The sequence below is a fragment of the Myiozetetes cayanensis genome, unplaced genomic scaffold, assembly GCF_022539395.1.
Source record: "Myiozetetes cayanensis isolate MyiCay16 unplaced genomic scaffold, myiCay2020 scf1, whole genome shotgun sequence".
In the NCBI taxonomy this organism is placed as follows: Eukaryota; Metazoa; Chordata; class Aves; order Passeriformes; family Tyrannidae; genus Myiozetetes; species Myiozetetes cayanensis.
The window spans coordinates 105,425,957-105,446,526 of record NW_026086604.1 but is presented as its reverse complement, the minus strand read 5'-3'; the positions used below and the strand labels follow the sequence as shown (position 1 = coordinate 105,446,526).

The 20,570-nt window shown below is 49.7% G+C and overlaps 1 protein-coding gene across 1 annotated transcript in view; it reads left to right on the top strand.

Annotated features, from left to right (window-relative positions):
* The first annotated feature begins 7,342 nt into the window (after positions 1–7,342).
* LIMD1 (LIM domain containing 1) overlaps positions 7,343–20,570 on the top strand; it is a 32,873-nt gene continuing 19,645 nt past the window's right edge. The window contains exons 1-2 of the mRNA XM_050317671.1: positions 7,343–8,597; positions 18,334–18,435. Coding sequence (XP_050173628.1) covers positions 7,466–8,597; positions 18,334–18,435 — 1,234 coding nt within the window. The 5' untranslated portion in view covers positions 7,343–7,465. The remainder of the gene's footprint in view (positions 8,598–18,333; positions 18,436–20,570) is intronic.

Below are 20,570 nucleotides of genomic sequence, written 5' to 3'. Positions count from 1 at the left end.
GCACTAACCCTGTCTGTCCCAGGAGGCCCTGAATCACACACAACCTTTGAGTCTCATGGTACTTCTCTCACTCAAGTCAACCTTGGGTTGGGTAAATTCAGGTCTGGTTTAAACCTTGGAGAGCCATAAACCAGCATCATCTCCCAGACAAAGTCAGATCTAGTGTTCTGTGTAGTCAGAGAGTTTGAACAGTTCTTCCTGGCTTTGTAAGTTGCTAGTGCCTTTAAATAGGAGTATTTTTGCCTGGATGTAGCAACACTGCAGAAAGAAGTCCTCGTTGCTTTTGTTCTGCCAGCCTTTACGTTGGCCATGAGACGCTGCAAACTCGAGTCAAAGTCAACAGGTGAACATGACCCAAACCTGTGAGATGTTTGGATCTCAAAAAGTACTCTCCGGTATTGAAAACTGAGGACATTTCCTTGCATGCTCATCTGCCTGGGCCACACCAATTTGGTCTCCCTTTTTGGCTGTCGACTTGCTCACTCAGCAAAGGAACGTGTAAACGGAACAGGCTTAAGTATAATGAGTTGAATATTCACGTTCTGCTTGTGCTGGGCATAAGAAGTTCTTTTATTTGAGAAGCCTGGTCTTCTTCAATATAAGTCTAAACAGAACCTGTACATTTATGTGAGCAGAAATGTGTGCCTTTGTGCTTGCTCTCTTAGATACGCTCTCTGGGCTGGCTGCAAGGGGACGGCCCACACTCACATCTAAGGCTCTGAACTTCCTTATCTGCCAGTAGTTTTTTACACGTGCCAAAACCGAGCATAAAAGGTCCAGGGATCTCCCAGCACACCCACTTCCCGCTGCCAGAAGAGACTCACAAGCTGCCGAGCAAGGGGAGTTGCTTTTCAATAACTCTGTTTGTTGCCAACAATATGTGAAGCGAAATACATGCAGTCATAACAGCTGTAGGTGATCCAGTCCACTGATCAGGAATAATAAACACAGGACACACAACTGGGGCAGAGAAGAGACTGATTTAATAAAGGAACATGACACATTATTGGCAACAGCAGCCTGGGTTCGTTTCTGATGAAGATTAAGAGAATTGGCATAACAGGAAATTGTTTTCTGCTACAAAGGGAAATCAATTGTCTTTAAACACACGGCGGTGTAATTAGCAAATCTTACTAATTGCCGCAAAACAGAAATACAAGTGTGCATTGCCAGGCTGGCTAAGGCAAAAAAGTATGGGGAAAAAAATCTGTGGAAGCTTTTAAAAGTGAATATTTTTCTTAAGTACGTCTCCATCCCTGGAGATCCACGTGGCTGGATGAAATAGCAAGGGTGCAGTAAAAACATATACTTCCCAATTTTCCCATGTGAAAGAGCATTTAAAAACATCTGTTAGTCAGAGAGCTTCTCCTAGGACATGCAAAGAAGAACGGGGTGGATGCACTGACTGCATCTGGCAAACCCACTTGAAGTCCACCAAGCCACGTGAGGCCGATGACTGATGGCAGGATGTCGTCTGACCTGTGGAGTGCTTCCAGCCCAGCATTACTGAAGGCTACATATGTTGGTTAAAAAGGTCACAGTGCTGTTTGTGTTAATGCACTGATAAAGAGGCAGGGAAACAGAGCTGGAAAATTCTCCAGGCAAATTCTTCTTCTGATAAAAGCCTCTTTTCAGTAGAAAATGGAGAAAACAAAACATTCCATATTCTTTTGAGCAGGGGAAGGAAAACCAACAGAGCTATCTGTATTATTGTGGTGCAGCTCTGTAGCCACCAAAAGCAAGTGTTTGGCACTATGGAGTGACAGCAAAGGGAGAGCAGTGTCTCCACCACCACTGATGGCACCTGGAGAAGCTGAAGAAAGGAAGGTAAAGGTTGTTCTCTGCCCCAGAGCAGCAGCCAAGCGCTTGGCACCTGGCTCTGGCCTTTCTCAGGGAGACAGAACTGCTGCACCTTGGGGATTTGCAGCCTTCTCTCTTTGCTGTTTCCTGTACTCCTGTTTGGGATCTCAGTGATTCCCCATGGTTCCTCTAACCTTCCCAGGGTGTGGCCTGCTAGGTCACACCCTTCCCTGCCTCAGTTTACCCACATGTGAGCAGGGCCCACAGCACTCCAGAGATGCTTGCAAGTGCAGCTATTTAAGGAATGTGACCCTGACATCTTTCTGCAAAGCATCCACACCTCTTCTGAAAAGCAGTGTGGAAAGCTGTCCCTGTACTGCCCTGGGCCTTCTGTGCCCTTAGTGTTAATTAAATTAGTGTTGATTAATACTCTTAGCATAATTCCCTGTAGAGATCATGCCCTGTAGTAGGCACTTGTACCACAGCAGGAGCAAAACATCCAGGTCTGGACAGACCCACTTCTGCCCTCACCCCGGGGGCAGGGTATGCACCAACCCAGGCTGCATGGGTGGGCACCTGGGCTGCCCCCAGCCTCCAGGCTGCCCCTGCGGCTTGGGGGTTAAATGTGTAGGCAGCAGGCAAGGCAGGTTGCAGGCAGGGCTGGCAGAGCAGGCAGCAGGCAGGGCAGGCCTCCTGGAGGAATGTAGGGGCCCCTGGGGCAGCCATGGGGAGGAACAACAGCTCCCAGCCCTGCCCTGCTGGTTTCCTGAAAACCTTTTGGAAGGCAGAGGCTGAGGTTTGGCCTCTCCACCTCTACAGTGTCCCAGCCAGCAGCCTGGCCCCCAGCTTGAGCCCAGCTTTCCCACCCACAGAAGCCCCCAGGCTCACCTCTACGGTTGCCTTGCCCCATCCCTCCCTCCTCCTCCACCCTCTTATTTGCCCTACAGCCCTGTGGATGCATCATCCTCCTGGTAGAGAGCACCTAGCTGGTGCAGATAAATGGCACATTTATTGAAAACCTCTGTTAGAAAGCTGGAAGGAACGTTCATCATTTTCCCCTGTGATTCACTCGAGGGTTCAGAGATGCTGTGGCACTGCCTTGCAAAAAGCTGAGAAACTCCTGTGCTCCTGCAAGAACCAAGCCAGGCTCCATCCTGGAAATACTTCTACCTTATAAATTGCTCGCTCTGTTTATATTCTAGCACTGAAGCCCTTATTACTTTCCTGCTAAAACACACAGAGCGTGTATCTCAGGCACTGCAGAGTGGTGTGCATAGTCCAGGTTCCTCTGGGAAAAGACCTGCCTGGGACAGCTACGGCCCTGGGGAGACACGGGCACCAGGGATTAGACCTGGAAATGTCCACAAAGAAACTGGTGTGCTGCCAGCAGCTGGTTCCCTGTACTAGTTGGGTTGCAAATAGGCAGCCTGAGTATGCAATAGTTGCTTTGGGAGAGAGGGAGAGAGATCTAGCTAAAAATTGGCACCCAGACACCTCCTAATCGTGTTTTTCTATAAACTATAGAGCCCTAGGCTGTTGTCATGCTTTAAAATCTGAGGGCGTTTTCTCACAGAAAAATGATCGGGGGGGTGGATTTCTCCACGTTTTCTCCATCTCTCTGCAATGTGAGTCCGGATCCCAACGTGGCAGCAAAAAATAAAGACAGATGATCCCCTCCCTGCTCTTATTTGCGACTTCCCTGTTTACCCAGGCAGGCAGTGCTTTGCCCCATCCTGCTGGCCCTGGAGGGCTGTGCCACCCCAGCACTGTGGTGATGTGCCCAGCACTCCCGCTGAGGTAGGGCCGAAATCTGGGAATACCACTAGGGGCTGCTTCTCCCCAAATTACTGCCTCCCTCTGCCCCACGGGCAGCTGCGATTGCCACGTGGAGTGGGACTGAGTTACAAGCTGTCAGCATTATTTTGCATGAGTAAATGCAGTGTGTAAGCCTTGCCCACAGGAACAAAAACAGATTAAATGAGCAATGTTAGTTGTTTTTTTTTTTTTTCTTCAGGGGACAGAGTTTAGAATAAGTTGATTCAAATTGGCATGTAGATTTTGGTCCTGTGCTACAACAGCAATCGCGGACCCCTTAATTTCTTAATAGGCATGGGCTGTAAAAGTCAGAGGAACTATAAAAATGTGGGACCATATCTAATCGCAGCAGAAGGGTCTGCAAGTCAGTGTACTATTACATCTCCAGTCTAGTAGAAAGTTCAAGTTAATCATCTGCTCACTTGGGAATAGCTCTGGCCCAAATCTCACAGAAAGAATAAATCTGAGCATGAAACTTCAAAGGTATTTTGCTGCCTAACGTTCACTGAAAGCGTTGCGAATTCAACACCAAAATGCCTTTGAGTTGCTTGGCTCCGATCCCCCTTCGAAGGCGCTTGCCATCAAAGTGTCTGCTCATGCATGAGGAGCCTGGAAGGAGGCCAAGCCCAGCGCGACGGTTCCCTGTGCGAAGGGCTTCAGCAGCCTTTTCCACGTCGTCCGCACAAGCATTGTTCTGCAGACAGCTGATTTGATCCTCTGGCATAGGAAGGAAATGTACTTTACATAGCTGGTGAAGGTCAGCAGCATCCAGAGCGGCCGTTTGGCAAGAAGGCTGCTTCCCCCCACTCCTTCCCTCCCCAAGATGGTGAACTCCTGTGGGTCGGGCTGTAAAAGGACTTAGAGATGTTAGATAAAAAGTAATAGCACAAAATGTATGCGTGACCCTTAAAAAAGAAAGTCAGAGAAAAACCCCACGATCTAGGGGAAGTTACAGATTCTTCCTTGGTTTGTTTGTTGAAAGCTGAAAACAGAGACATCTATTCCCAAACACTTCTGTTCCACCAAAGGGGTTTTTTGCCTAGATGGATGAAGAGCCTCATCTCTGTGTGTTTGAAGAAAAAAACTCCAACAGACAAACAAGTCTGAGTCTCTGATGTACTTGATTAACTTTACATCCTTTGGTGAGAAAGATGCAAGAAGGTGTGAGAGCGATGTGTAATTTCCTTTTCAATTGCTCTTTGTCCACTACGGTTGCAGATTCCTCCAGCGAGTAAAGTATTCACACTCCCATCCTTATCTACCTGCTGCTCTGTTTCCTTTCTGTCATTTTCCATACAAATATTGACTCAAGTAATCCATGGTTCAGTACCAACTTTGTTGCTTATTGTTTTAGCTTTGGACCCTCCCCATTTCAAATGAAAGCAGTCATACTGAAAACAGACCATCTCAGCAAAGCTGGTCTCCAAAAGCAGCCTGAAGCCAGGGAGGCAGCATCCCACACCTCAGCCCCTTTCTGTGGTTCTCCTCGTCAGCCCAGCATGTTGCAAAACCAGACCTGAACTAGACCTTTCCGAGGATGCTCTTCAGACACTGAAACTGTTTTGGCTTTCACCGCCCCACCTGAGCTTAACCTCGAACTCGATGGTTTTGGTCAAGTCCCACACTCTCACTCTTGGTAGCTGGTGGCTCGACCCTACACCTGCCTGGCATGAAACAGCTGCTGGGGGCCACTGTGGCCCCCTCCCAGCCACAAAAATGGGAGGCAAACCCTTTCCACTCCGGCCTAAAGGGCCCTGCCACAGGCAGGGGCTTGCTGTGCTTTACATGACAGACGTCCAGATGGAGGTTGAACCCTCCTGAACTGTCGGGGCTTGTGCAAGGCAACATTTAGCCTCCAGGCACCCAGCTTCTCCCAAAGCGAAACAGGGCTTGTTGGGATCAGCCTGAGGGAGCTGTGACACCCCTTCTTCCCTCACCCCCAGGGCAGAGGAAGGCTTGGAAAAGTTTGATAGATGGGATTTCTTGACAGGTGGGACATTTCCCCGATATTGTGAAAAGCCCCAACACCATAAATCCTTTAAAAAAGTGTCAGGCTATGGTTAATGGCAGCATGTGCTAAGGTCCCGCTTCTCCAGGTCCTGGGGAGTGGGGGAGCGCCACTGCTGTGCTTTGTCCTGTGCTGGGATTCCTAGCCACCTGTCTTTCCTAGGAACCATAAACCTGGTGCTATGGCTGAGCTAACTTTTGTGAGTCCAAAGTTTATCAGCCTACCAGCTCAACCTCCAGCCTAAAGCCATTGCTGCTGGGACAAGCCTCCAGCCTCTCGGTCCAGCACGGATCCTCTTTGGAGGCACCAAACCAATTCAAAGGCTGCTTTGAAAGAAAACAGGCACCTTTTCCAGGGGCTCACAGTGCCATGATTTTTAAGCACATTGGGCCAAAACTCACTGGAAGAGTCAGGATATTTTAGATTTGGCCTCAGTCACTCAGGAGTGCTTTTGTAAGGGAACTGCTAAAGAGGGGAGAAGATTTTTTTTTTCTGACACATTTTCCTCACAGCCCAATTCACAATTATTAAAGGCAGCGAATTTCCACATTCCTTAACATTTGGCCCTACCTCCTGGAGCCTGGGGGAGAATTACAATAATAAGTTCTGGGAACGCAGGACACGTGCCTGGGCCCATAGGATCAACTGCACCAGTAAATTTACTTGGAGGTACCACAGCTCCCTACACACAGTTCCCATTGTAGCCTCCCCCTCCCCCGACCTCTGGGCACCCCCAGCTTGTGTTTTACCCTGGAAATTTTGCAACTGGCCCATGCTGACGGAGGAGGGAGCCTGGGATGCAAAGTGCAGAATCACAAGGGTAAGTCTTTAATCATGCGCCTGAGGTGTCCGATGACGTTGGGGCACCCCGAATGCACTTTTACACCCTGTTCCTATACCTTCAAGCATTCAAACAACATGATTTGACCCATCCCTAAGTAACACACACAGGCCATTGTATTGCAAAGCTACTATAATTTTATGACATCATGATCCATCTGCTTCTTTCCTGATCTAAATGTCCCTGGAGTTGCTCTTGCTGCAGATACATGTCTGTGATGCTGGATAATAGGGTGGGGGGGTCCCAAAGCTGTTAGCAGAGCTGGGATGCCAGTGTTACCTTGGGCATCCAGGGGTATCCTTTATTCTTCAGTTTAGGGGGCTGTCCTCCTTGCAATGATCCGAGGCGTGCTCACTTAAGCATGACTATCCAGCACAGAATGTGTATCTCTATTAAGAAAATTCATACAATTTCCTATTGTACAGACTGATTGCTCCAATAGTTATGGAGATTTTCCTCATAGTTTTTCATGGGGGGAAAGGGGAGCGTGCTGGTTTTCCTCACGACGAGCAGCTGTAACTTTTTACAAATGATTTCCTGGAGGGTTTCGGGGCTGGCAGGGTGAGAAAAGGAATATTATCCAGAGTGGGGGGGGACGAGGTCACCTGGGTGACTGTAACCACGGCGTGCACGGGTTTCCAAGCCCCCTTCCCGGCTCCGCTGCCTCACCCGGCCCCTTCCCAAGAGTGACCTGACACGCTGTGACGTCTTTGGAGCCGCGCGTGACGCCCTTGGATCTCCCGCACGCGCGGCCCCCACGGAGCTGGGACGAGAGCGCGCGTGGGGGAAGGCGTGGTCAGGAGGCGGATCCGAGGGCGTGGCCCCGTGGCCCCGCCTTTTGTCCCCGCCCACGGCCACACCCCCGCGGGGACGGGCGCGGCGGGAGCGCGGCGGGACGGAGCGGGCGCCGCCGCCGGCATTGCCCCGATCCCGGCGGGAAACGGGAGCAGCAGGAGGAGAACGAGGAGGGAGGCGGGGGTCGCCCCACTAAGCCAGGCAGGATGGATAAGTACGACGACCTGGGTCTGGAAGCCAGCAAGTTCATCGAGGACCTCAACATGTACGAGGCCTCCAAGGACGGTCTCTTTCGGGTGGACAAAGCTGCCGGCAACAACCCCGAGTTCGAGGAGACCAGGCGGGTCTTCGCCACGAAGATGGCCAAGATCCACCTCCAGCAGCAGCAGCAGCAGCAGGAGGAGATGCTGATGGCCGCCATGAACGGAGGGGCTGCCGCCTTCCACACCGCCCGGCCCAGCCCGCCGGTGCCGCGGGGGGCCAAGCCGCCCCCGGCCGCCGAGGGGCCCCGGGCGAGGCTCCCCGACGGAGGGGAGCGCGGCTTCGGAGAGAGCGGGGCACGTGCCGAGGCCGCCGGGAGCCAGGCCGGGCGCCGGGGCTGGGAAGCGGATCCCGACAGGATGCCCAGAGCGGGGTGCTCGCAGCCTGGCGCGGGGCGCGGGGAGCAGCAGCCCGGGAGCCCCGGGCAGCAGAACGGCGGCGAGGGCCGGCGAGGTGCTGGGGGCCGTGACCCGACGCCAGCCGGGCAGAGATCCTCCTCCTTCTCGAACGCCCGCACCGCCCCGGCACCCTCGGCAGGGCCAGAGGAGGCCGTGCCACAGCCGCGGTCTTCGTCCTTCTCGACGCCCTCGGTGCAGCCCGCCCGGGGGTTTTCAGGTCCCGCTGAGCCCTGTGGTCCCAGAGCCGGAGGAGACAGCAAGCAGCTGTGGTACCAGGGTGTCTCGCTGCCCTACCCGCCAGGCTCCGCACCCGCTGCCCCCAGCGCGGACTACCAGCACTCCGCTGCCTACCCCAGCCCGGGGGGCCACTTCGTGGCCCACGGGCAAAACCACAAGCCCAATGGCAGCGGCGTGAACCCAGAGGCAGGCTCCTCACGCCTGGCCTCGCGGGGGCTGGCGGCTCCAAATGCTCCACAGCCGCTTTGCCCGGAGGGCGTGAGCGGGCCACGGTCAGACTCCGGGCACCTGGATGGCTCCAGCGCAGCAAAGGTGAAGCTGCCCTGCCAGACCCTTCTTCCACAGCCAGAGCAGGGGCCATCGGCAGCCGAGCTGAAGCTGGAGGCACTGACCCAGCGCCTGGAGCAGGAGATGGATGCTCGGCCAAAGGCCGATTACTTTGGTAAGGAGGCAGAACACCCGTTGGCAGGAGGAGGGCTCATTGCAAAGTGTCTCTGCGCGGTTTGGACCCGCAGGATTGCATTTGCCTGTACCTCTGCTTGGTTGTGCTCTTTCAGTTGCCCAGAGGGAGGGTGTGTTATTTAACTGTTATTTGTGACAGGGACTGGAAGCTCTTCCTCCTGTGACACATTTCTTTTTAATCCTAACTCTTTAAAAAGCAAAGGTAGTTCAGCAGCTTTGGGGAAGGACAGTGCTGAAAAGAAGCTGGAGCAGCTATATTTTGAAGTGCCCTTCATTGCCAGCAGGGAGGCACTTAACTTTTCTTGACAGTACTCCTGGTTCTCCATGTATTAAAAGGATGTGGCCAGACCACGTGTGGGCAGGAAGGCAGCCATCCAGCCTGCGGAAGAGTTGTGCCTGTGTGTGCTGCAGTCACGGAGAAGGGCACAGAGCTCAGGGGAGGCTTGGGGGCACCCACCCACTCACTGAGGTGGCCACGGCCCTGTATGCTTGGGGGATCTTTTCAAGAGGAGTTGCTTGGGGATGGGAAGAGTCGTGGTTTCCCAGAGTTGCCAGGATTGGCAACTTGTTCCCATCAGCACTGAAAGGACTGGTGCATCCTGAAGATGGCAGAAAAACAGGCGGTGGCATGTTCTTCCCTAAATTCTTGGGTTTGCGAGGAGTCCACCAGAGGTTATCGCTGGCACGTGGCAGTGAAAAGGGACCACTTACCTGCGAGGGTCTCCCAGTTAGAATATTAAATGTCCTGCCAGGATGGCATAAGGTGAGGGGCAAATTCAGTGTTTCCTTTCCCTGCTGTGCCACTTTACAATTTACAAGAAGATGAAATAGTTCAGCTTTTGGGAGAGGGAAACCCAGAGTTGCTGGGAAGGCTGAAAACTGCACAGTTAGCTCACCAAAGAACAGGAGCAGGTCTAGTGTATGGATTTTCCTCATGGTTTTAGATCCGCAGTCACAGAAGTAGAAGCAGGGACAGATTAAACTCTCCAGCTTGGTGCCCAGGAGGGGTCTGCACCTCAGGCTGCACAGGGGCTGTTACACACGATTCTGTCCAGTGGGGTCAGCGGGTGGCTCAGCAGCAGTCTGAGCCACACAAGGGCTTCACACTAAACTTTGGGGATGTAGCTGGAGGGCCCACCGAGTGCCCAGCTGCAAATTGCGTAACAAAATGTGTCTCTTGGCATCAGGCCGCAGTACTTGCCCGCAGAAGGCTGTGCTGGGGTTGTTTGTTTAGTATCTGAGACTGGATTCAGCCCCGTGGCAGGGCAAGCGCAGTTTTTTTCCTGTCGCAGAAAAGTGATGTGTTGAGTAGAGTAGAGTGTTTTGGCCTGCAAACGTGTTTTGGCACTTTCCGTCCCGTGCGGACAGCGCGCGGTTTGAATGGGCTCAAGGAGCCTTGGTGAGGGCAGGGGGGACAACTGAATGCCAGGACAAAGAGGAGATGGGGTTGGGACAGCAGTCTTGTGGGAAGCGATGCTCAAAAGTGGGGATGTTTTTCTGGAGGTGGCATTCAGGTCCACTGGAGACGTGTCAGGTTCTCTGCAACAGCGCCTGCTGCGTGTGTCTTCTCCTCACGGTGCAAGTAAACTGTCTGGATCATACCTCATCCAAAATGTGCGTGGGGATTGGGTGAGGAAGCAGGGGAACCCAGTCAGTGGTTACGTTATTTTTACATTTTTGTCACAAAATAAGGGTTAGAGGCAAAAGGAGGCTTTTGTCCTATGGGAAATTTATAGTGAAGCAGGAGTAATTCTGGCAGCACGGAGAGTCCGGCTGGTCAGGCAGCTGAGGTACCGGTGAGCCCCAGGGAGGGAGGTGGAATGGAGGCTGCCTGAGCCCCAGTGAGGTATTTTGACATCCTACTGGCAGGAGGTTTTTGCACCAGAATGTAATGTCTGAGAAATTTGGGAAGGAAGAGAGGGAGAGGAAAAAAAGAAACGATGCAGTCATGGCAGAGGAAGAAATAAAGTTTTGTGGAGCCACAGCTCTGTGGGGGATGGCTCAGCAGATCTGCCCTGCAGAAGACCAAGGAACAGGAAGGGGCAAGTACTGAGGTATTTTAATTCTGAGCCTCCTCCTCCCACTCTCTTTCTCACTTTTATTTTCATTTTTTGCAGTTACCTTACTTCCTTTGTAGGAATAAAGGGCCCAGCTGGCCTTCTGACTCTGTTTTTGCTATGCCCTACCCTCAAGCAAGCAACTTTAGGATGGAAAATAAATACTTTTATGTAATAGTGATAAAAAGGATCAATAGTTTGTTTTGTTGCAGAATTTTCCCCCAGTGAAGGGAAATCTATTGCAGCAGCTTTGCAGTACATTGGAGCCAGGAAATTAAACTAGGACTGAAGTGCAAATGAGTGAAGTATTTTATCAAAAATGTTTTCAGTTCTCCTAATTTTGTGTGCTGCTTTTGTAACAAGGAGATTTTTTTGAAGATGAGATTGTCTGTCGTGTTAACATACAGTCCTTCAGTCTGTCTCAGTCAGGACCAGATATTTGTAATGAACAATTGATTCTGATCACAGTAAGGGAACTGCTTTTTCCTTCACTATGTTAAAATGCGTGTTTGTAAATGAAAACCTAGGAAAGGACAAGCTAGGCACTAGGCATGATACAGGTAGGATGCTCCACTGAGGAGTAACAGCCTGGTTGTCTGTCAGCACCAGCTTGCTGAGCAGAATGCTTTTTGTCTGCTCAGAGTATGTGTAATAAGTGAAAGGAAAGAAGCAAACAAAGCCAAGAATTCTCTTTCTTTTTTTTTTTTTTTTTAATAGTGACCTATGTGTGAGCTGCATAGGCTTCACGTGTCTCTGGAGGAATTTGAGTTCCCCAAGAGGGCTTTTGAAGTGCTGACTTGATTTATGTGGGCTGTCAAGGAGGACATAGGGAGTCTCAGGTATCATCCAGGTCTTAAGCTTGGGGAGAGAAAACCTGAAGTTGCTCCCTGGAGAGGCTGGTTCCCATGCAGGGAAGGGGCCCCGTGTCCCCAGGAGGTGTTGCTGCAAGCCAGCTTAGGATTTATTCAGGGTTTTTCATGTTATAAGTGTTTGTTGGGTGTTGAATTCTGGCTTCCTTGGTACTTAGAGCAGAACTGATAAGCTGTGGGTGTTTTTTAGGAGGGCCCTGGGCATCTTGTTTCAGAGTGAAAAATTGGGATGCTTCCCAGCAGTCGGGCAGAGAAGATCTCATAGCAAAGTCTGCAGATTTTTTCGCCTTGGAAGAAGCAGAGCAGTAGCTGCATCAGTCAACCCTGTGGAGACCTGGAGCCCCAGCACCTTTGAATGGGTGTGGGCAGCTCAAAGGCCAGCAGTGCTCTTTCAGAGTGTTGTGCACAGTGACGTTAGTGTTTCACCACTGCCGAAGCCGCAGCTCATTTAGGGCTGAACACACCCATGGACTTTATGGAACCCTGCTGATGGTGCTGCACCAGGATGCTTCAGCAGCAACCAGGGCATTTCAGGGCTGGCAAGTGGAGAATTTTCTGGTTAAAATGAAGGTTCCTCTGAGTTTGTTTTGTATGTGATGGGTGATGATAACGGCATCATTTCCACCGGGAATGAGCAGAGGCATCCTTCACTACCTGCTCCTGGGAGAGTACCAAAGCTGAAAGGAGGTGCCTGCCTGCAGCAGAGAGGAGGGGGATAGGCAGGGTGAGACAGGCCCTGGTGGAACAAGGAAAGCTGGAAGGATCGCGGCACTTGGGCTAGTGGGTGTGTGCGGATTGCAAAGCTTATCTCACTGCAAGGAACCAAGCAAATAAGGATTGGCCTGTAATATGCTTCTTCAAGATTACAGCAGTATGCACTTCTCCTCCCTTCCTCTGGGGAGCTCAGCTGGGTTTGCAAGCTAAGGAAAAATATATCAGAAGGAAAGAAAAAGGAAGAAGCTGAGGCAGAGGAGCAGTCAGCCTTTCAGCCAGGATTCTGTGGCAGTGGGAATTGGAAGGAATAAGGAGCCTCATTCATGTGGCACTGGAGTTATCATAATCTCTGACAGCACTGTAAGGTACTTAAAATGTCACTGACGTGAGTTCGATGGCATTTTTGTCCTTCACTGGCAGTGTGTACATGAAGGTCTGCAGCAAGGTCTGGGGTCAAGAATATGGCATGAAAAAAGGTACAGAAAAATTGTGTTTACCAACTCTGTGGTTCTTTGGGCAGAGAGTATCTGTACATCTTTGCCACCACTGTTCACAGTAGTGAACAGAACCAAACTGCCAGGTTTTCCACACACTTCATCTCACCCGGGCCTCAAGATCCCCTTGAAATCACCTCTCCAGCAAGAGCGATGGCACAGTAGTGGATAACGGCATAGTGAAGGCATGCAATGTGTGTGGTTATGGTGAGCCACAGGGAGGTGAGTTCAGGTTCTGGTTAAATTCTGAAATAAAACCAGAACTGAGCATCACACTGTGTATGACAGGGTGAAGGCTTTTCTCAGCAGTCTTTGAAACGTGTGTACAAGTGGAGGGTTTGGTTCTCCTGGGGTAAGTAGATGGGCTGGAAATGCAGAAGCTGTACCTTCATAGAGTCCTCCCTGTCAGAGTGTCAGAGCAGCATTCTAATGAGAGGACCCTTGTGAAGGTACAGCTTCTGGGTCTACTGGATTAGCTGTGGACAGATGGGAATGGTGATACCAGAGGTATTTGTGTGCAAAGTCTCTGGCAGGTTCTTCAGCATAAATCCACTCTTCTGTAAGGAAGGGATAAAAGGCTCTTCTCTGTTGGAGAAGAGTCAATCTGATTGTGGAAATGGGGCTCGCATGGAGTATGTGCAAGGGGTAGGACAGACTTACTCTTCCAAGTGCTGTTTCTGGATTAGCCACATATGCAAACCCACACCACCACAATCATCCTGCTGCTGCATTCCTCTTATCTGGGACCAAACTGACATGGCAAGGAAATCTCACCACGGGAGCAGCATACCATTGCATTTGACCATTCAAAATTAAGCAGCAGCCTTAGCAAACCCAGTCAGGAGAGTAGGAAAGCTGGGCTGTACTGGGTGTTGCTTAGGAGAGGATGCTGCTGATAAGAAGAGATGTGCTGCTGGAAGAACCCACAGCTGTGTTCTTGGTTTGTGGATCACATGCTTGTTTGGCATGTGGAAATAAATCATACCAACAAGCCCCAGAAAATGCTGCTGTTCATCATGGCTTATGTTGAATTTTCAGTGAGTGGGATATAGTAAGTAACTGAGCTCCTTCTGTTGAGTGTGAAATAGCAACACTTGGAGGAAAAAATTTCTCCAGCAGCTTAGGGTCTAGTGGTAAATGGAAATGCACTTGTTGAACTTTGAGGGTGGGACTGACATTTCAGACTGAGCACCGGGTTCACTTTCATTTCTGACAGCCCTTGAGGTCTGCATCAAACCTGTTTGGTCACGTGAGCTGAGGCTGTTCCTGGTGACAGCCCTCCTGGTTTGCAGTGCAGAGATGGAGCATGGCAAGTGCCGGGAAGTGGCTTACAGGGCATGTTTTCGGTCCCAGCTCTGCCCCAAAGGTCCCTTTGTTCAGACACTCAGCTGCAGCGCGGGCGGTTGCTTGCCGCATGATGCGAAAGGGAACAGAGATTTCTTTGTTGTCCGGGGCCCGGCTGCCCTGCCGGCAGAAATTGAACCGAAATCAGCAGTTTCCATCCCTTTCCCTTTCCAGATCTGGCTACCATTCTGCTCGTGCACTTGGGCATGAATCTACTGGTGCAGTGCATATGTGGTGCTCTGGGTTTGTCATCCTGGTGGTAAAAGAGAAACCTTTCATTTCTTCTTAATAACGTCGTCTGAGGTTCAAACCTGTAATTTCAGAGGGCATATCTGCTCAAATCGATGCTTGCATGAACTCTTGTTAAGTGTGGCAAAGTTACTGAGCACAGGAATCGGGCATCTTGCTAAGCTGTAACTACTCAGGATCGCTCTTCTTCGAGCTAAGGACAGAAGTCTCTGCTAAAAGCTGCTCCATGCCAAGAAAATTACCCGGAATTGCTGACTAGTGTCGGTGGCATGTGGGGCTGGACTGATGCTGCTGACATTTTAACACTACGCCCTGGCTAGCAGAAAGCACACTCAGCACTGTTTCGGGAAATAGTTGCTGGAGCTGGCGTGGAGCAGGGCACAGAGCCTGTTTTGCAGTGGGATGGGGTTGGAGGTGGCCCCTGTTACGCCGCCTTCCATCAGGCTGGCTTCGCACACGTGTTGCTGAGCTCAGCGACTGGCTGCCGTCAGCAACAGGTATTGCTTTTCCCTTGCATAGCCTAAGCCAAAAAAACAGGATCATTGTGACAGCAGCAGTAAATGGTAAAAAAAGGCAGAAAGAAATGAAAAGTCGATAAAAATCACCTTTTTTTTTTTTTTTTGCGTTTTCAGAGAGGTGTGCTGAGAATCAGAGATGAAGGCTCGAGTAGGTTGCTTAAAATACTTTAGAATATTGTATTTGGAAAAAGCAAAGACTTCTTTATAGAGTAATTCCACTTGCTACTGAGATTTAATAGGCTTTCAAATAAGATGTAGCAGATACATGCAAGAACATAAACAAGATACAGATGTGCCATAATGCCATTTTTCAATTGTCAGCCTTGGCACAGGACATGCATGAATATTTATAGCATGGCTGGTTACTACATAGTTGAGCAATTTATCACATTATAGTTTTTACAGACAACGTTGTCGATTTATTTTAAAAGCCCTTTCATTCTGTGACTTTATTTTCCCTGTTTTAGGGGCCTAAATTTTTAAAGAAGTGGGCAAAAGAGTTAATCAGGGTATGAAATGGAGTATGTACTGAAAGGAAGGAGGAAGGGTGATGAGGTTGGTGTAGGGTTGAGAGGTGGAGGAAAGTTTCGGTATGGATGCAAGAGCCTGGGCAGCTCTTGGAGGATCTGGCCAGACTGTCATCTGTCCCACTGGGGAACCCACAGAGACAGTGCCTACGTTCTGGAGCTTAATGGGATGGACAGGAGACAGCAGAGGCAATTTCTGCCCTCCATGGGGTTTGCATTAGCGTATTTCGTAGTGGCTTATGCCTGCCAGCGTCTTTACTGGGCGCTGTGCCTGCACTCAGCTGCTGTGCCTTCTGCCTCCTGCTTCTTCTCGCTGCTCATCCATAGCCAGTGTCACCCGGGTGCTTTGTGGAAAGGAGGAAATAGGAGCACGCTGGTGAATTTTTCTGGAGGAGCCACTCATTGGCACAGAGAAGGGGAAAATGCAGCACTTGCAGCGCAATAAATACATTGGCTTTGTGGAAAGCTTGGTGGGTGTCGTGGAAAATTGGATGCTTTTCTGGTCTCGAAACTTTGTGCTCAGCATTGCTGTAGTGAAGAGAGAATTTTGAGTCTTTAGTTCTTGTGTCAGATCATTGCACAAAAACTCAGGCTGCTGCTGAATGTGTGCATTCCTGGGAGAGCATATCTATTTGAAGAGGCAAATTTTCTTATCTTTGCCTTGACTTTTTTTTTTTTTAATCTTTCTTTAATGCCTGCATGATTTATCTTTTGCTTTCGTAAAATGTTTCTTTCAATAAATGAGATAAACCTTCTCGGTTCAAAAAGAACTAGCAAGTTTTGCTCACTCGGTGCCAGTCTGTGTGCTGGGGTGGGCCCGCAGCCAAGGTAGTGTTTCAGTTAGGGTTGGATTTGGACAAAACAAAGTAACTAATTATTTTCTGCAGCCTTCCGTCCAGGTTTGTGTCAGTGTGGACTCTGGCTCCGAGTGCAGCGGGGCTTGGCGCAGCACTAGGGCAGCTTTCAGCGTGCTGGTTGAATGCACACAGGCAGCTGCACCACAGAGAGCCAGGTCTGCTCAGGGAAAATCAAGTATCTGCTTTCCAGCAACCGTGTGTATGCTACTGCGAAGGACTCCTGAGTGTTTTCATCCCTGGAGTGTGAAAACTGATGGCCACGGCTATTGGGTGCAGGAAGAAATTGTTACTCACCCTGGGAGTGCCAGCGTGGTGCTGGCAGAGTTGGGAGTTACTTTTCAGCAGTGTCGTAAGCATGTTGGGTTTCTTCCTGACTTTCTCCAGACCTTTCCAATTACTCTGGAGCTTGTGGTGCCCCAAAAGAAGCCATGTTTTATTAACCACAGCATAACTAAGGATCTCCAGCAAGATGATGCTGTCCCTCTTCTTGGGCCAGTAGGAGCAAGATGTGACCAACAGTCCCTTGCCCCAGGGAGTTTAAGAGTCAGCAGTGGAAGGAGAGACCTGAAGGTGTAGTCACATCAGAGTCGTCATGGATCAGAGACAGAAACACATCATCTGTTTTTCCTTCACGCTGCCCCTTTCGGGTAGATCTGTGTTTACTTGCTTGAACACAAGTTAAAGTTTCTTATTTAGGTGTAGTTAAAGGGTGATGCTGCTCTAGAAGTGATCTATCACAATCACAGGGTGATACTGAAGTCAGTAAGGGTGCCTGATGTGACATTTTCCTTGGTAATTGACTTTGTCTCTAGGGCAAATTAGTGGGTTTGGGTACCCTTGCTGCATTTTTCCTTGCAAGGTGGAGGGAGCAGATCCTGCTAGCGTAGGGGGCATGAAAGTTGTCACTTCTTACTCTGTTATCAAAATAGTTTCACGTGGGACTGTGGTGAGATTTGAGAAGTCCCAGGTGAACACATAACAACCTCTGCGAACCTGCAGTGCTAAAGTCTTCTCCCTGCAGTCCCTCTCCACCATCCCCACTGTGCATCTGCTCCACTGCTGCTATTCCCAGCCACTCCAGGTAGGCCTGGAGGGTCCCAGAGTCTTCCTCATGAGGTGGAAATCCTCATCCTATGCTCTCTGCCCAGCTTGGGTTTTGGGCTGTAGCCCCACACCCAGGGTGGGTGCTAGTGGAAAGGTGCTTGGCTGTGCCAGCAAGAAGCTGAGCGCAGTCATCTCCCTCCTCTGGAGCTCCAGAGCTGACTCTGGTCTCTAGGTAATGGTGGTGGCAGGGAAGCCTGAGTAGGAAGAACAGCTGGAGCTTGCACTCGGGACAGTTTATAGCCAGAAGTTGATTGTGTGTGCTTTCCTTGGCTCTCCATCACGACCACTGGCCACCTGAGAGTCAGCCCTGCTCGGCTGCTGCCACCAGCAGCTATCCTCTCCTTAAAACTGACTTTTTTCTTGCCTTGTCCTGCCAGAGACGAGAGGAATGTCTGCAGACAGGTGGTTTGTAGATAGCACCTGTGTGACTGACAGAGGGAAGAGAGGTAGTTGTCATGTAGTCCAGCTCTGTTTCAGTGGGAAATCTTGAGGCCCTTCAGCAGAAACGACTGGGGGAACTATGTGAAGAGACGTGTTTTTCTCACATCAATTGCAACCATCAAGCTTATCTTATATGATAAGTAGCAGAAACTATTGGTCTGTGACCAGCTCTGAGCACCACTTACTAATACCCGGGCTTTTGTGAGGGTCCTTAAAGGAGGTTAGATGTGTATAAAGGTTGTTGGGAAGGATGGGAGAAGGAAAGAGATTTTGCTGTAGCCGGACAGGGCTGTTCTTGGGCCGTTTATTTTTTTGCAAGAGTCTTACACCGTGGAGGTTTGATGACTGTTGTGACCACTGTTAACAGTGTCTCTCAGGGCAGGTACCACTGGTGTCACCTGCATCTTGTGGCTTCAGTGAACCACATGGTCCTAAGCTGTCAAGCCACTATGATGAACTACATGTGCTGTCACCCGACCAGTGACCCCAGACGCCCCCTTGGGTCCCACTTCTGACCTCTGTCTCCCTGTTCTCTCTTTCAGGCACCTGTGTGAAGTGCAGCAAGGGGGTGTATGGAGCAAACCAGGCTTGCCAGGCCATGGGCAACCTCTACCACGACAGCTGCTTCACCTGCGGAGCCTGCAGTGAGTACCAGGGGTACTGCCACGGGGCCAGGCCCTGGAGCTAACTCTTTGGGCTTAACATTTTTCTGGTGTAAATAGGGGGGAAAAAAGAAGGTGGATATTGAATTATGTGCCACATGGAGTCTGCCACAGCTGTTTGTTTTGGTGGTGGTGGTGGCTGCTGTTTGTTTTTAAATGGGTTGTTGCGAGGCACGTAGAAAAACTATTTTGGATTGTGCCAGGCTTCTGCCTTCTGATATGGGGGATGGTTGTTTTCGTTCCTCTGCCTCTCAGTTATAGCCACATTTTTTTTTACTTACATGAGTATTTTTTCAAAGTGGCAGTGAATATGCCTTAGCTAGCACATAGAGGGTTCTTCACAGCCACTCTGGCCTTTCAGTCTGAGGACCCCAGGAAGGCCAGCGGAACTGGTTATTGTGCAGACGTATCAGGCTGGGAGCAGCAATGATGAGCCCTGTGAAATCTACCCAAGAAACAGAGTAAATAGTTCAGGTGGCCCTCCTGACCTCCCTGCTGCTTGTCAGACCCCCATCTGAAGCTTGCTGGAGCGTGCAGCATACTGCAATGTGTGGATCCTCCTAAGCGGCTTTTCAATGAGGTCTGTGATGGAGCTGGGGTGAGGAACAGGCCACCTGATTTTAAATCGTGGCTGTGTTTGTAAGACAGTGATTTTTCTATTTTATTATGTTTAACTCCAGCTCTAGTAGCGTATTTTTAGAAATGTATCTGTATATGTGGTGGCAGAAAAAAAATAATCTTCTGCTGATTTTGTATATATGAGTTTGGTTTTCCCAGATGAGGCTTAGGGTTTTTCTCCTGGGTTGTATTTTAGAGTTGTAAACTCATTGGGACTGCATGTGTTTTATTTGGAGCTCCAAAGTGGGAATAAATATAGAAAGATGTGTATGCTTTTTAATAATAGCTGAACCTTGAACTGTGCTCAGCTGTCCAACACCAGCTGCCCTGCCTCACCTATGTTTTCAGTATAGCACTTCACCATCATCCAACTGAAAACTGAAAAAGAAAAAGTGATCTTTGCATGTAGCGGCAGTTTCCTAAAGGCTCAGAAGACAGCATCTCACTCTTCTGTCCTCTCTTATAAATTAATTCAAAATTAATTCATTAATCTCCTGTCATGGAGAGGATTCCTGGCTGCAACCAGGGCTTTGCTTTAGGGACCTCTCGCCCTCTATGGCCAGGACGCCTCTGAGCTGCCCTTGTACCCAAAGCTCTTGTTAAAAATAATCCAGCAGCAGGTTCAAGCTGTCTTAAATTTCTAAAATTACTACTGTGCAACTGGTGCTTTAGAAAGAAACGCTTTCAATCCTCCTTTTAGAATGAATTTTACAATCTTTATTTGGAGACCAGCATTAGAAAGGTACTTGTGATTGCAGAGGTATCCATGGTTATTTCTGTTTATGTTTGTCTGTATTTGGCTAAAAATTAGCTTAATCCCATTTCTAATGAGGTGGGTTGAAAGAACAGCTATTTGCTGCTTATTCTAAAAGTCAAGCCTTTCCAAAAGGTTTCCAATGCAAGACAAAAAGATGTGGATGTCAGGTGAGATGAAAAAGGTGGAAAGAAGCTCAGGCTAGCAAAGTGTAGCCCATTTTCTCTCTTACCCAGGCTGTAATTGAGAAATGTGCTGAGTAGATGTGTTGGGACACAGGTTTTTAAATGGAAAGTAAAATTAAAAAATAAAGCTAGGGAAGATGGTGGGTAGGGGAAAAAAGATCGGGGAACCTGGATCAATAATAATATTTCTCTGAGTAGAAAATACTGTATTCCAATACAAAATAAAGAAGGGGAATGGAAGTCATGGGCGGATAAGAGAGAGCCTAATTCACCTTGTTATGTTCAGGACAGCAACCAGTCATGAAAGCTCAAGTCCTTCCCGTTGTGGCAGTGTCTGTACCAAGATGGAAACTGGAAGTAGCGGCAGCCAGCAGGGTGACATGGATGGATGGAGGGGAGGGTGTGTGGTGGCGTGGCATTCCCAGCACTCTGAGAAGAGTGTCACCGGAGGGAGGCCCCCACAGCAGTGGTGTCTGCCTCACGTGCACAAACCTCTACGGGCGGCAAGGCTTGCAAGAATCGGTCCAGAGCTGGGGGTGGTTTCCTGCACTGCCTCCGTG